Source organism: Diadema antillarum, unplaced genomic scaffold (genome assembly GCF_040938485.1).
Source record: "Diadema antillarum isolate AM-2024a unplaced genomic scaffold, OU_Dant_1.0 seq00000320_RagTag, whole genome shotgun sequence".
NCBI lineage: Eukaryota > Metazoa > Echinodermata > Echinoidea > Diadematoida > Diadematidae > Diadema > Diadema antillarum.
In genome coordinates this window covers 1,847,154-1,860,155 of record NW_027271339.1, presented here as the reverse complement: position 1 = coordinate 1,860,155, position 13,002 = coordinate 1,847,154, and the positions used below count along the sequence as shown (strand labels likewise).

Genomic DNA, 13,002 nt, shown 5'->3' with positions numbered 1-13,002 from the left:
GCTTTGTCAAGAGTAGTAGATAATTGTACTTACCAATATGTAATTACCAAATTGTGCCGTATTTTTTACATTTTGTATTTATGTTCTGCTTTGACTTGTGCTTACAACGGTTTTGTTGATTATTTTTTAAAGTGCATTTGTTTGTCAGTGTGGTGGGGTTTTATGGCTTGTGTAGCACAGATCCTACATATAGAGTCAAAATTGCAAGACTGGAATATAAGTCAGTTTGAAGGTGATAGCTTTCCTTGACGGCATAGCACAGATGGTGTTGGCTGATGATAACTTCTCCACCATTGTCACAGCGGTAGAGGAAGGGCGTGCCATCTACAACAACATGAAGCAATTCATCAGATACCTCATCTCATCCAACATTGGAGAAGTTGTCAGGTGAGAAACTCTGTTGATGATGCTTTGATGGAACAATCTTGCACTATAATGTTAATTATCTTCCAGTCATTGAAGCGAGAATGACAAGATTTGCTATTAGTATTAATTTCTCTCTTCAACAGTAATCTACTGCCTGTGTAGGCATCTGCACTTTTCCATCCAGGTAACATGGCAGAATAGCAAAAAGTGTCTTATTCCTTGTTAAGAAATATCATTTTTGTCTGATTTTGTATGTATAGACAGGTAACACTGACTGCCACAGTGCCATGGGCATCCTTTTTGGAAAAATAGAGTAGTTTTTGGTGGCATGGCATAACTTACAAGACTTGAAAAACCTACCTGTGCTTGCTCTGTATAGACCATGGTATCTACACAGAAGTTTAGAGGTTAGCAGATTGCTGTACTAGTACAAAAGATTTCTTGTTCATGATTTGCTGTCTTAGTGTGTGGTTTTGATCTGTACAACTTTCTGTGTATTCATCATTTTTCATTCTTCTTGGTCAGTATTTTCTTGACTGCTGCTCTGGGCATGCCTGAAGCTCTCATCCCTGTCCAGCTGCTGTGGGTGAACTTGGTCACTGACGGCCTCCCTGCCACTGCCCTTGGCTTCAACCCACCCGACATTGATATCATGGAAAAGCCACCTCGCAACTCCCGTGAGCCCCTTATCAGTGGCTGGCTGTTCTTTCGCTACATGGCCATTGGAAGTAAGCTCACCAGTTTTCCTTCTAGCAACAACACTTTTGTTTCGTATTTTATTCACTGCAGTGGAGCAGTTGTACTTTTTCTCTAACTTGTGAGGATTGATATTGTCATGTATACTTATTGAAATTGTTTTATCTCTGATTACCGTTTCAGGTGACCTTTTTCATAATTTCTACACAGTTTCTTGTGTGTGTTATGTTATGTGCTATGTTGAATGAGAAATGTATTTTTTCCCTCTCTCTTTGGCATGTGATATGCAGTGCCATGAACAACAGAAATATCTTCTCTTTGTTGTCATCCAGCCATATGCCTCACATGTGACATGCTTAGATCACATTTTTACGACCATCAAGGTGCAAACATCATTAAGGTTTGATGCATGAATGTGATCCTCCAATTTTCTCTAATTTTATGCATACTTCACCACAGGGGGATTCCCTTGTTACTTGAACATGTTACTTATACAATGTACCTCAGACTCATCCAACATGGTTAAAATTCTTCCCCACAGTCTATGTTGGAGCAGCGACTGTTGGAGCATCAGCCTGGTGGTTTATGTTCTACGAGAATGGACCCCATCTTTCATTCTGGCAGCTGGTGAGTAGGAGGGACTGGTTTGGGGGAACTCGAGCATATGTCCAGTCTTGTCCAGGGCAGTGCGCTACTCTTTGTAGTATGTAATTTCAGCTCAAAAACTTGCCTTGCCTTGTGAAAGGGTTAAACACAAAGCTGTAAGTAGACTGAGCAAAACCTAGGAAAACAGTTACTAATTTGTTCTGGTGATGTTTTCCCAAGACATGACATATGTTACTCATACAGCACAGCTTCTTACTATGTCTTTATGATTAAAGAGTACCAAACAGTGATGTCATAGCCATTCATCATCATGGAAACTAAACAACCCCACCTAGCCCAGTCTATGAACACTGTTGTTGCTAACCATGCTTGCACCTGGTTCCAACCCAAGGTATAACAAAATACTATGACAACATCACTTCGGTACTTTTTAGGATATTACTGTTAGATAGGCATGTTTACTTGAGGATGAGTAGGAATAGAACTTTAAAAGCACTTGCAGATGGCAGACATCAACTAAGTGCATATACCACCACTGTCCCTTCACTCAGTAATCATAGTATATACTGTCCACTGTGGTACCCAATAGGCCACACAATAAGCAGGAACTCCTAGCATTTACGTTGATCCAGAAGTCTGCCTACAGTAAAGTTGCTGTACTTCTCTCCATCCTTCATCTTTGCCATGATATATTGTATGCTTGTCTCCATTAAAAAAAAATCCAAGTGAGGTAAGGTTTTGCTCTGAGATTTGTTGATGAGTCTTTCTATAGTGAAAGAGTGGAAAATTGTTTTACAATGTGTCAACCTTCAGTCTGATGTTCAAGGGAAGCAAGTATCATTCAGTACATTGTAGTTCTGTGTATATCCTGTACACATGTGTCATACACTAATAGTGGTCCATGGTAGCATTGGGCATTATGGTGTAGCTTTGAATGAATAGTCTAGAAAGGCTTCACTTTGTGTAAGTGCTATTAATGGGAGAGGTATTGGCATGAGCTCACATTTAGTGCATTGGGCAACCACATGTGAGGATAAATACAGATTGCTTAATTTTTAAGTTGGAATTCAGGGTAGAGCATTGTTATACAGTCAGAAGAAATGCAAACAAAGTATGCATTTGTAGATCAAAGGCATCACAGGCCCTGAGAGGAGAAGAGATGCAATTCTCGTTTCATGCAAATATGCTTCTACACATGTATAGTATTTACAGCATGTATATGTAAATTAGAAGAAACAGTAAGAAAGTATCGGAGATGGGATTTCCCCTTCCCTTGCCCACCATGCATAATGTTCAGAGAATTTAAGCTGCATTGATGTCACATGTCTTTGCAGACCCACCACATGCAGTGTCCTCTGGAGCCTAAGTACTTCAAGAAGCTGGACTGTGAGGTGTTTGAAGACCCCCATCACATGACCATGGCCCTCTCTGTGCTGGTCACCATTGAGATGCTCAATGCCCTCAACAGGTACCCAGGAGTCCAGGCAATACAGTTATGACAGTCAATGAAGAAAATTGTGCATGTTACTTGCTGTTGTCTCAGTCTTATTTTACGTCTCCAAAAAGCAAAAAGCAAAAAAAAAAAAAAACCAACAACAACAACCAAACAAACCTAATCACATATGATATGCAACTGGCGTAGACTTTAAATCATGGGGTAAATAAACTGAACGGACTGCATATAAAAAGTGCATTTTGACTTGTAGACTCTGAAGTGTGAGTGATGGTGGAGGCATAGGGCATACAGCCTCAGCCTTGATGTACATGATAAAATGTTGATGATTGTACATGTCGTGCCTAGGAGCATCTCATTTGATATTGATATTTGCCTTTTCTAAATTTTGTGACACAATCTGATTTGGTTGATATTTATGGTGTTTGTGATCACATTCTTTCTTGTAATGCCCCCTGTATTCTCTGCTCTCAGCTTGAGTGAGAACCAGTCACTGCTGGTCATGCCTCCCTGGTCCAACATGTGGCTGCTTGGATCCATCGCTCTCTCCATGGTCCTCCACTTTGTAATCCTCTACGTCGACATCCTCTCGGTAAGCAACAGCTTGGACATTTTTAATGGATGGGGAATGAGGAGATTGCAAGTTAGGGAAGAATTATTCTGTTTACTGTTTCATCCTGTGCAGTGTCTTTGGCAAATGTTGAGTAAAAAGCATTCAGTGATGCTATGATTTGTTTATAATGATGAATTTGATGGAGTCAAAATTAATATCATGTTTTTATCCACCACTTGTATATGATTGATGTCAGTTTAGCAGCTAATTGCAAGTCATTTAAACAAATGGGTGCATGTGCTTATTGTAAAAAACATACCGGTGGTGATGATAAATTTCATGTTTGTGTTTCATTTTTATGCCTCCGCCACGAAGTGGTGCCGGAGGCATTATCTTTTCAGGTTGTCCGTCCGTACGTCCGTACATCTGTACGTCCGTCCGTCCGATTTCGTTTGCGTGATAACTTGAGTAATATTTACTGGAATTTTATCAAACTTGGTCTAAGTATGAAGTGTGATTAGGCAATTATTTGATTAGATTTTGGGTGAAATCAGCGAAAGGTCAAAGGTCAAGGTCAAATCATGAAATTGTATCCGTTTACGCGATAACTCAAGACTGGATGGAGCAAATTTCACCAAACTTTTTGGAGGATGATGTATGATGGGACAATTACTTGATTAGTTTATCAGTGAAATCGGACAGAGGTCAAAGGTCAAAGATCAAGGTCAAATCCTAAAATTTATCTGTTTACGTGATAACTCAAAACTGGATGAAGCAGCTTTCACCAAACTTGGTCCAAGGATGATGTATGATGGGACAATTAGTTGAGTAGATTTTAGTGACATTGGCAAGAGGTCAAAGGTCAAAAGGTCAAGGTCAAATGCTACAAATGTTGCAGTCTCCCCCATATCTATGCAATGCCCAAAGGTATTTTTGTGAAACTTGGTGTGGACATGTACTACTGTGTAAAGATTCTCCAGAGAGAGTTTCATGTCATAAGGTAAAAGGTCAAAGGTTAGGTGAAAAAGTTGCAATATCACTTTTCTCGCAAATGGTTCAATGTATCCTCGTGGAACTTGGTACATACGCATGTAATGACAGGCAGGGATTATCTAGGGAATTAAGGGGTCGTGGGTCAATAGTCGGGTCAAAGGTCAAGGTCAACTCCTCAAAATGTTACTATTTCCCTCATATATTAGTATATGCAATGTTTGCATTATTAGTTTCAAAACTTAATACATGCATTACCTAATGGAGATTCTCCGGGAAATTTCCAGCCAGAAGGTCAAAGGTCAAAGGTTAAGGGTCAAAGGCCAGGTTTCAATGCTCCCCCCCCCCCAAAAAAAAAAAAAAAAAAAAAAAAAATCTATTTTGTACATTCATTACACTCTCTCTTCATACCTATGAAATTACTCAATGCATAAACTTATAAAAAGGTCCGTCAGAATTCAAGTAAAAATTCTCAATTCCCCAAATATGTGTACCTACACTCTTAGAAAATTATAGCAAACCTCAGTTCAAGACATTTCTGACAAACCTGCCATTTCAATATTTTGCCAGTTATGTGAAACTGTCATGGATCACATATTGTGAAGACATTGTACTATACGCCTATTGGGAGAATAATGCATTATGGCGGAGGCATCAGTCGCCATAGCGACATTTCTAGTCTGTATTTACTCGAGTACTGGATATTTACTAATTGACAAATCCTTATATACAATATGTTTGCCTTTTTGTCTGTGTGTATATATGCAGGGCTCGATGTTAGCAGTGGCCTATTTGCCTGGGGCCACTAACAATTTATGTTAGGACACCAAATTTCCAAAAAGCTTATCTTTTGGTAGCCCAATTGGTTGAAATTTGATATTTCCTTTTATTTTAGGCCACCACATTTCTTTTTCAGGCTACCAAAATTTCAATTTCAAAGATTTTATTGGCCCACACGGGCCACCAGAGAAAAGCGTTAGTGTTGTGCCCTGGTGTATGTATATGCTTATCTTTGCTGAGCTCCACATGAATACATTGTATGTCTAAGTCTCTGTTTCTTCCATGTGTTTATGTTTTAACAGACTGTGTTTCAGATTACACCTTTGAACCTTGCTGAGTGGATAGCTGTGTTCAAGATTTCTCTGCCTGTGATACTCCTAGATGAGACACTCAAGTTCATGGCAAGGAGCATGGGCACAGAGAGTAAGCAAGAAAAAGATAACAGTCTCTTCGTGCTTGTTGGTTGTATAGTGGCATATCTGGCTGTGATCCTTTTCATCTAACACACCAACAAGCACACCTCTTTTTTTTTTTCCAGAGAAGAATTTTTCCCCCTTTTCTTTGGCAACAAATTTTAACTCATCCCCAATCTTGTCTTATGAGTTAAATTTTGGTACTTTTTTGGTAATTTTCTTTAGACAGTTGTCTCTACTCTTTTGACTCCATCTTTTTTTTTTCTGTCAGCAATCAAACTTTGCATTGTACATCCAATTTGTGCCATCTGCTAATGTCATGTATCCAGTGCTTTCTCCAAACACCCACTTTAGCTGGTGGTAGAGGTTCATGTTTTCCTACATGCAAACTCTTTATGATACATGAAGCCACGGAATCAAAGCTGCCCAGGAAAACATATTTTCTATGAGTTGCATTTGACATAGGCACAAAATTCTTTGCAATAATATCTGTGCTCAAACAGGAAGAACAAGAATGAATAAACTTGTGGCATATAGACTCAAAAGCAAAGCTATTTCTGAGCAATATATTCTGTAAGGTGCATGCATGCATGACCAGAAGTACTTTCTCTGTCACTCTTGAAATTGTTCAAAACTAAAAACAATACGTTTGAGCACCACCAATGTTTTTATAGGGTACTTTGCATGTGACCAGCATTACCTTAGCATCTTTCGCATAGAAAGGGAGCTTTTTTTAAACAATGTGCATTCTGAAATAACAGCATGTGTGATAGATTATGCCAGATGCCCTTCAGCTCCTTATTCATAGAGGGCATGGCTGCAATTTGCTTCAAAAGATGCAGATTACATTGACATATTCCCAGTCTATTCATTTTTTTTTTCTCTCATTCTTCCCGTTATTATTATTATTATCATTATTTTAGTATTACAGTTGATATTAAAAGCATTAACTTGTGGGGTCCAGCTGGTCACAAGTGGGTTTGGCCCTGGCATTGTAAGAGATAGCTTGGACATACACCACTGAAGACTAGTTTGCTATGTGAATATTTCCTCTATATGAAGCACTGAATAGAAGTGTTGTTTGATGAAGAAATTGATCCGCAAAGAAATATGGAGTTGTGTTCATCCAGGCAGCATTGATTCTGTGACCAAAAGGGGAAAAAGTGAGGAAATACATAAGATCTCACAGGAGGACTGGGACTGTTTTCTGTCCATAGTATCCTTTCACATGACTACTGTAATGTAATATGAATGTTTTGTCTCATGAAGAGAGTGTTCCTTGTATCCCAAGAGAACTAACACAAGTGAAAAGTCTTATAGGAATTGTTTGTGGTGTTAATATATGTATATATACACCTGTATATGTATTTGTACTATCCGTGTGTGGTCTTTTCCCCCTGATGTTTTTAACTGCTTAGGTTTTCTAGAGTAAGACTGATCTTGCTGTTGTCTGGACCCAGCAAAATTATCTCTGACAATTGCTGATTGTCTTGTTTACAAAATGAAGATACTTTTTATAAAGTAGATGCTGGTCTATCTGGCAAATGACATTACTATCAAGAATGGAATTGACTCTAGATACCTAGATAAAGAAAAACAGATGAAAAAATCTATTATCTTGTGTAAATACTGAAGTTCTGCATGATTAAGTGTATTTTCATAGAGAGACTAAATCCCACATTTGAAGATGAAATCTATGCAGGAAGCACATTTTTCATTTTTATTTCAAAACATGGTTTATGCCCCGAGCAAATATCCCTGGAGCATTAATACATTGATGTTGAATAGATTTGAAACTGCTCCATTAAATTCATGGCAGCTGTGTCATAATACCTCTTTATGTTTCTGGTAATGAGATGGAGAAGCACAACAGCAAGAGATATCTAACATGTTTTTCTTACCTCTCTTATTTATAATGGTATATTGCCATCACATTTGTTGTTTTGCACCATGTAGCATAGCTTACTCACACTTTCTCAATTTGAATGTTCTTTGGGCTTCTTCCAAACAGAAGACTAACAAGGCAATACCTTTGTTTGGCAATCTGCTTGTTTGCTTTGTCTAAACATATCACTTTTCAGTTGTTTAGAGTTACATCCAATGAATCATAAGCTAAAGCCAGTATCTAATGTTATGCATCAGACATTATTTTTTAATTGACACACCTCTGATGCAGTCAGTTTTCTGATTCCTGAAGTCATGCTTTATGTCAGAAGTACCAACTTCACCTCAGCTAAAGTCAACTTTGAATGGACATGTTCAAAACTTGCTCTGTAAGTCTTTATAGTGGTTCAAAAACATTCAAGTTGTCACAATTTTTAGAAGTGCCTGTTTGTACATAACACGTAGCGCACTGTACACAATTAACTTCTATTCAGATGTCAATCTTTTACTGTAATGAGTTGGAAGGTTACCTCATTTTACAGTAACCTGTCTGGTTCATAGATGTAAGTAATCATTTTTGTATATTTAATTTTGTCTCTTTTGCACGTTATTTACGGATTTGAAATGCTGAATATGATCTTAGATTTGTTAAACACTTGATGTTCATTAAAAAGAAAAAAAAAAAGTGTATAGTTACCCCCCCCCCCCCCAAAAAAAAAAAAAAAAAAAAAGGGGGAAAAAAAGAAAATGAAAGAAAATGAAAAAGAAACAATAGAAAACAGAAACAAACGAAGAGAGAGAACATTGAAAAAAGATCGAAGCATATAGGAGGGGCACATTTTTGTGCTGTATAGAGGTTTATAGAGTTGAGATCCTGGTCTGCAACTGAGCAATTTCTGGATTCCCCTTGTTAATTGTCAACAGATTGCTTTCTTTCTTGCATTAGCTGTGGGTGGGTCAAGCTGACAATATTCTGGGTGCTGAATATCTCCTCTACACTCTTGACCTTAATTCTACTTTTTATGTTGTGCAAGTACCAAACTCATTTTATTTTCAGGTTGTGGTAGATGCAAATTGGGCATTGTACAGTAAAGCTAATTTTCACATGATTGTCATAAATTAACTTGTGTGTTGTGGAGTTTGCTAATGCTTAGAGCAGACCATATTTATAATGATATTTGTGAAAATGCAATATTGGTTGATGCTAATTGACTGTGTAACACTGAAAATAACAAAAACAAAGTAATATATGAAGAATAATCTTCACATATAGGAGAAAAAAAAATAGTAAAATGGATATTATTTGTCAAATGGAATGTTATTTTGCTTATGTTTTGTGTGAAAATGGAAAAAAAATCCCAAAACAAACAAAAACCCAACAAGAATGGTTAGTATCCATCAATGTGGAATCACTAGGAAAAGAGATAGCATAAATTCAGCTTTACCTTAGAACATGACATAGGAATTTCTATGAACTGACTCAGAACATCCTACATTTTTACAATGGTTGCCATGATACAGTTTCTTTTTTTTTTTCTTCTTCTTAAATGTCATTTCTTCCTCCATAAATCTTGGCCTGCGAACTTTCTTGAAAGTTAGAGGCAAAACAAAAGTCCTATGTTATATTCATTTATATAGATCATGTACTCATTTTACTTGCTCTATTCATGTACCAGTTGCACAACATTTGGTGGTAGCTAGATCATCCAACTGACACTCCATTCTGTGTCATTCAATCAGTTTGATGTTTTATTTAAAATTAGTCATCACCCTGCCCTGGTATGGTTTTGTCCTTTTAACAGTTATCATGCTGCAACATTGTTCCTTTGTTATACATTATTATGTAACATGTAGGTGGGTTTGCTAAAGTCACAGCAGTGGAGGTAAAAGAGTTACGTTGACAGGAAAAATGGAATCAGCTGTTTGTGTCTTTGTTTTACTCTCGCTAACCCAAACTGTATAACAGTGAAATTGTATTCAAATTCAGTTATGGATTATCATATCGGAAACAAAAACTGTGCATTGTTGGTCTTTTAAATGATGGTTATAGCTGATTTTTCTTGTTGTAAAGGTGAAGAGAATTTTATCAATTTGCCTATGATACAGCTAGGTTTATATGCTCAGGCTTCTGTGTAAAATTTGTTCCCTGTAACACTGCAAATGTACACATGCCAGAAGGGAAAAATCAAAAGATACTTTATAGGCATGAAATGGAGTAGGGAATTTGTCAAATCACTGTTTATTATTGTATTGTTTTGAGTAATAAAATGGGAAAAAAAAAATCAGTGAAAGTATGTTCTACCCCCCAAAAAAGGTGTTGTCAATTTGTTGTTTGGTTTTTGTTAGCTCCAGAACCTGTACTGTATTCATAGCCTTTCCCCTCCCCCTTGTTTGCTGCAACAACAGTTTGTCCTCGGTGGGTACCCGTGTCAGTCCTCTGTTCTGTAATCATCCTCCCCCCATCCATTCCCTCCTTCCATTGTCATTTTCTGTTTTTATGTGACGTTCATGAGAATTTATGATATCTCCAGATATTTCAGATGGCAAGACAGGAGAATTTTACACTTGTACACTCCACAGTTACCTAATACACGCCTGAATATTTACGTCTACATGCTTGGCATTCCAGTGGGGAAGAATATGCGTTCATTTGCCATATTAAGGAGATCAAGTGTTCACACTCTCTTACAAAAAAAAAAAGAAAAGAAAAGAATGATAAAAATAATTATCATAATAAATCATACCTTTGTTGATAATCCGAGAAATACCATATATAGGTGTATAAATTTGATGAGATAACTACAGGGATTTCATGTTTATTAAAGTCTATGAACTTGAATACAGTTGGACAAAGTGTTAGAAGTCTGACTTGCTCTTATGTCCTGGGATATGGTTTCAACTGATCCTGGAATAGGTTCCTTGGCAGTATTTGTTCATAGCTCATATTAATGTGCCATGGTGTTGTTTCTATTTTGTTCACATGTATTACCCAGACCTGTGTGTTGCATTTCTTTTTCTTGTTATTTTTACTTCAGTTTCTTCATACTTTTGTTTCATTCATATAGTTAGCAGACAGCTGACCGTTTCTCAATTGTAAGACTCTCAAAGCACGAATATGCCTAAAACTTGTTAGAAAAAAAAAGTAAATACAAGGTCAATTGTTCAAAAAAAAATGGGGGGAAAATGTGATTACTGTCAGAAAGTATGTACAGTGTAGCTATCTTGAAATTTCCAGTGCCAAGTTGAGCTGTACCTTCAGGCACTGTAGATTGTGCACCACACCTTTTGCACCGCATGCTGCATATTGTATGTACATAGTTGATACTACGCATGGTTTGTCTGTGTGTGTGTGTGTGTTTTGGTGTGTGTGTGTGTGTGTGTATGTGTGTGTGTGTGTTGTGTGTGTTTGGTGTTCACATATGTGTACATGGGTTGATGTGTTTGTGTATTGTGATTTATTATTAGCTTTGTTGGTGGTGTGAATAGATTTTACCAAGCATCTTGTCATTTCTGAGTGCTGTTTTGAATGGCATCATGTGAAATTTGCATTCAACACATTGCATTTGTCATTCTTCTTAACTCTGAGCATGCAAGAGAAATTATATTTCTACAAAATTTTACTTTCATTTGCAGTTGTTCATGGTAGCAGCTCAAGGGAGAACTAATGAGATACTAAAGTGAAGTAATATACTCTGTGGGATAATTAACAGCTCTCAAACACAAATTGTATGTGTACTGTCAACCTTTTTATATCACATCAATGTGATTGAAGTAAGCCTTTTGAACTGTTGTAAACACAGGAGTGAAAAAAGTTCAATTTAATGGAGGAGGACTGTAATAAGTGTGACAGCAAGTGAAAAGTTTGCTTTCTTCAGCTTTGAACTTGTGACATTGCAACATCAGTAATGATGATCAGCAGAACATCAGCCTAAAATGTTAAATGTAAAGTACAAGGGTTTTTTTTTTTTTTTTTTTTTTGCACATGCCCACTCCCATGTTAGCAATTTATATAGTGTTCACCCATAGTTCAGTATTTCCTTTTTAAGCCATGCTACTCCACATGCTCCTTGCAAGAAAGAGGAATAGAAATCAAATATGCCAACAAATTCATGAAAAGAGCTTCTCATGACATGTTCTTGTGTTGCTGAAACTTTCAATGAACATTTTTTTTTATCTCCAATAATTTTCATTTCTGATTCCATATAATGCTAGTGAAAATTTACGGTCACTTTGAGTTTAACAAATTGAGCCAAATGGGAATTTTTTTTTTTGATATACAAATCAACTCATTATGACAAAAAAAAAACCCTGAAAGGATGATAGCATATGCACACAAAAACACACACACACATACGCGCGCGTGCACACACACACACACACACACACACACACACACACACACACTCTCTATCATGTCATTTGTGTGTGCTGTTTTACCTTTCAAGGTTTCCTTTGCTATCACATGTGTATTCAATTGAATTTGTAGAAACTGCTGTGGTCATGCTCTAAAATGTGTACAGATCTTCGATCTTTTGCCATCTTTGTCATTATTTTACTTAGCCTATTTATCTGCTACAATGGCCGTAGTCCTCATTATCTCTTGATATTCAGTCACCTTTTCTTTTCTTTGTTTTTTTCTCTAGTCCAGTGAGTATGACCAAATAGCTTTTTTTTTCTCCAAAATCACATGATATTTATTGATGTACTTTCATCTATCATTCTAACTCATGCCAAATGAGAGTTAATTTCTGTGCTTGGGTAGACTGTTAGATATAGCTGTCAGTGCATGTCCAGTGATTTTCATCCATCATTATGCATTGACTATTGAGGTAAAGTTTATGTAATGCTTTGATAAAATATGATTTTATATTATGTGTGTGCACACAGACACACAGACACACATACACAAATGATATGTTCAAGATATATTCACAAAGTTGAATTGAAAGTTGTTATTACTATTATTGATTGCTTTTTGTCTTGTATCATTATAAATGATTTCACTAAATTGAATTATATCACACACACACACACACACACACACACACACAAGCAAGAAAAACCCAATATGTTGTAATTGCAAAGAGTTAGGTGAGTACACGTCTCCCATGTATATTAGTTTGGTAGAAATCTTGGTCACTGCTAGCAGAGCTTACACTTTTGTTGTATTTTTCCATCAAGAAGTAGCAAATGCAACATTTTGCTGACACATTCTATGGATACTTTACCAACATTATTATTTTTTTTTCTACAAAGGAACC

At 36.8% G+C, this 13,002-nt stretch overlaps 1 protein-coding gene across 3 annotated transcripts in view; it reads left to right on the top strand.

The window, feature by feature from the left end:
- LOC139730523 (calcium-transporting ATPase sarcoplasmic/endoplasmic reticulum type-like) overlaps window positions 1-13,002 on the top strand; it is an 81,962-nt gene that overhangs the window by 66,400 nt on the left and 2,560 nt on the right. For 2 of the 3 annotated variants that reach the window (XM_071641374.1, XM_071641373.1), the window contains 6 exons: window positions 262-387; window positions 892-1,094; window positions 1,604-1,689; window positions 3,003-3,136; window positions 3,596-3,713; window positions 5,747-8,364. In XM_071641374.1, the coding sequence (XP_071497475.1) occupies window positions 262-387; window positions 892-1,094; window positions 1,604-1,689; window positions 3,003-3,136; window positions 3,596-3,713; window positions 5,747-5,947 (868 nt within the window). In that variant the 3' untranslated portion in view covers window positions 5,948-8,364. Of the gene's footprint in view, window positions 1-261; window positions 388-891; window positions 1,095-1,603; window positions 1,690-3,002; window positions 3,137-3,595; window positions 3,714-5,746; window positions 8,365-13,002 lie in introns of those variants that run through there. The other variant, XM_071641375.1, reaches the window with a different exon arrangement.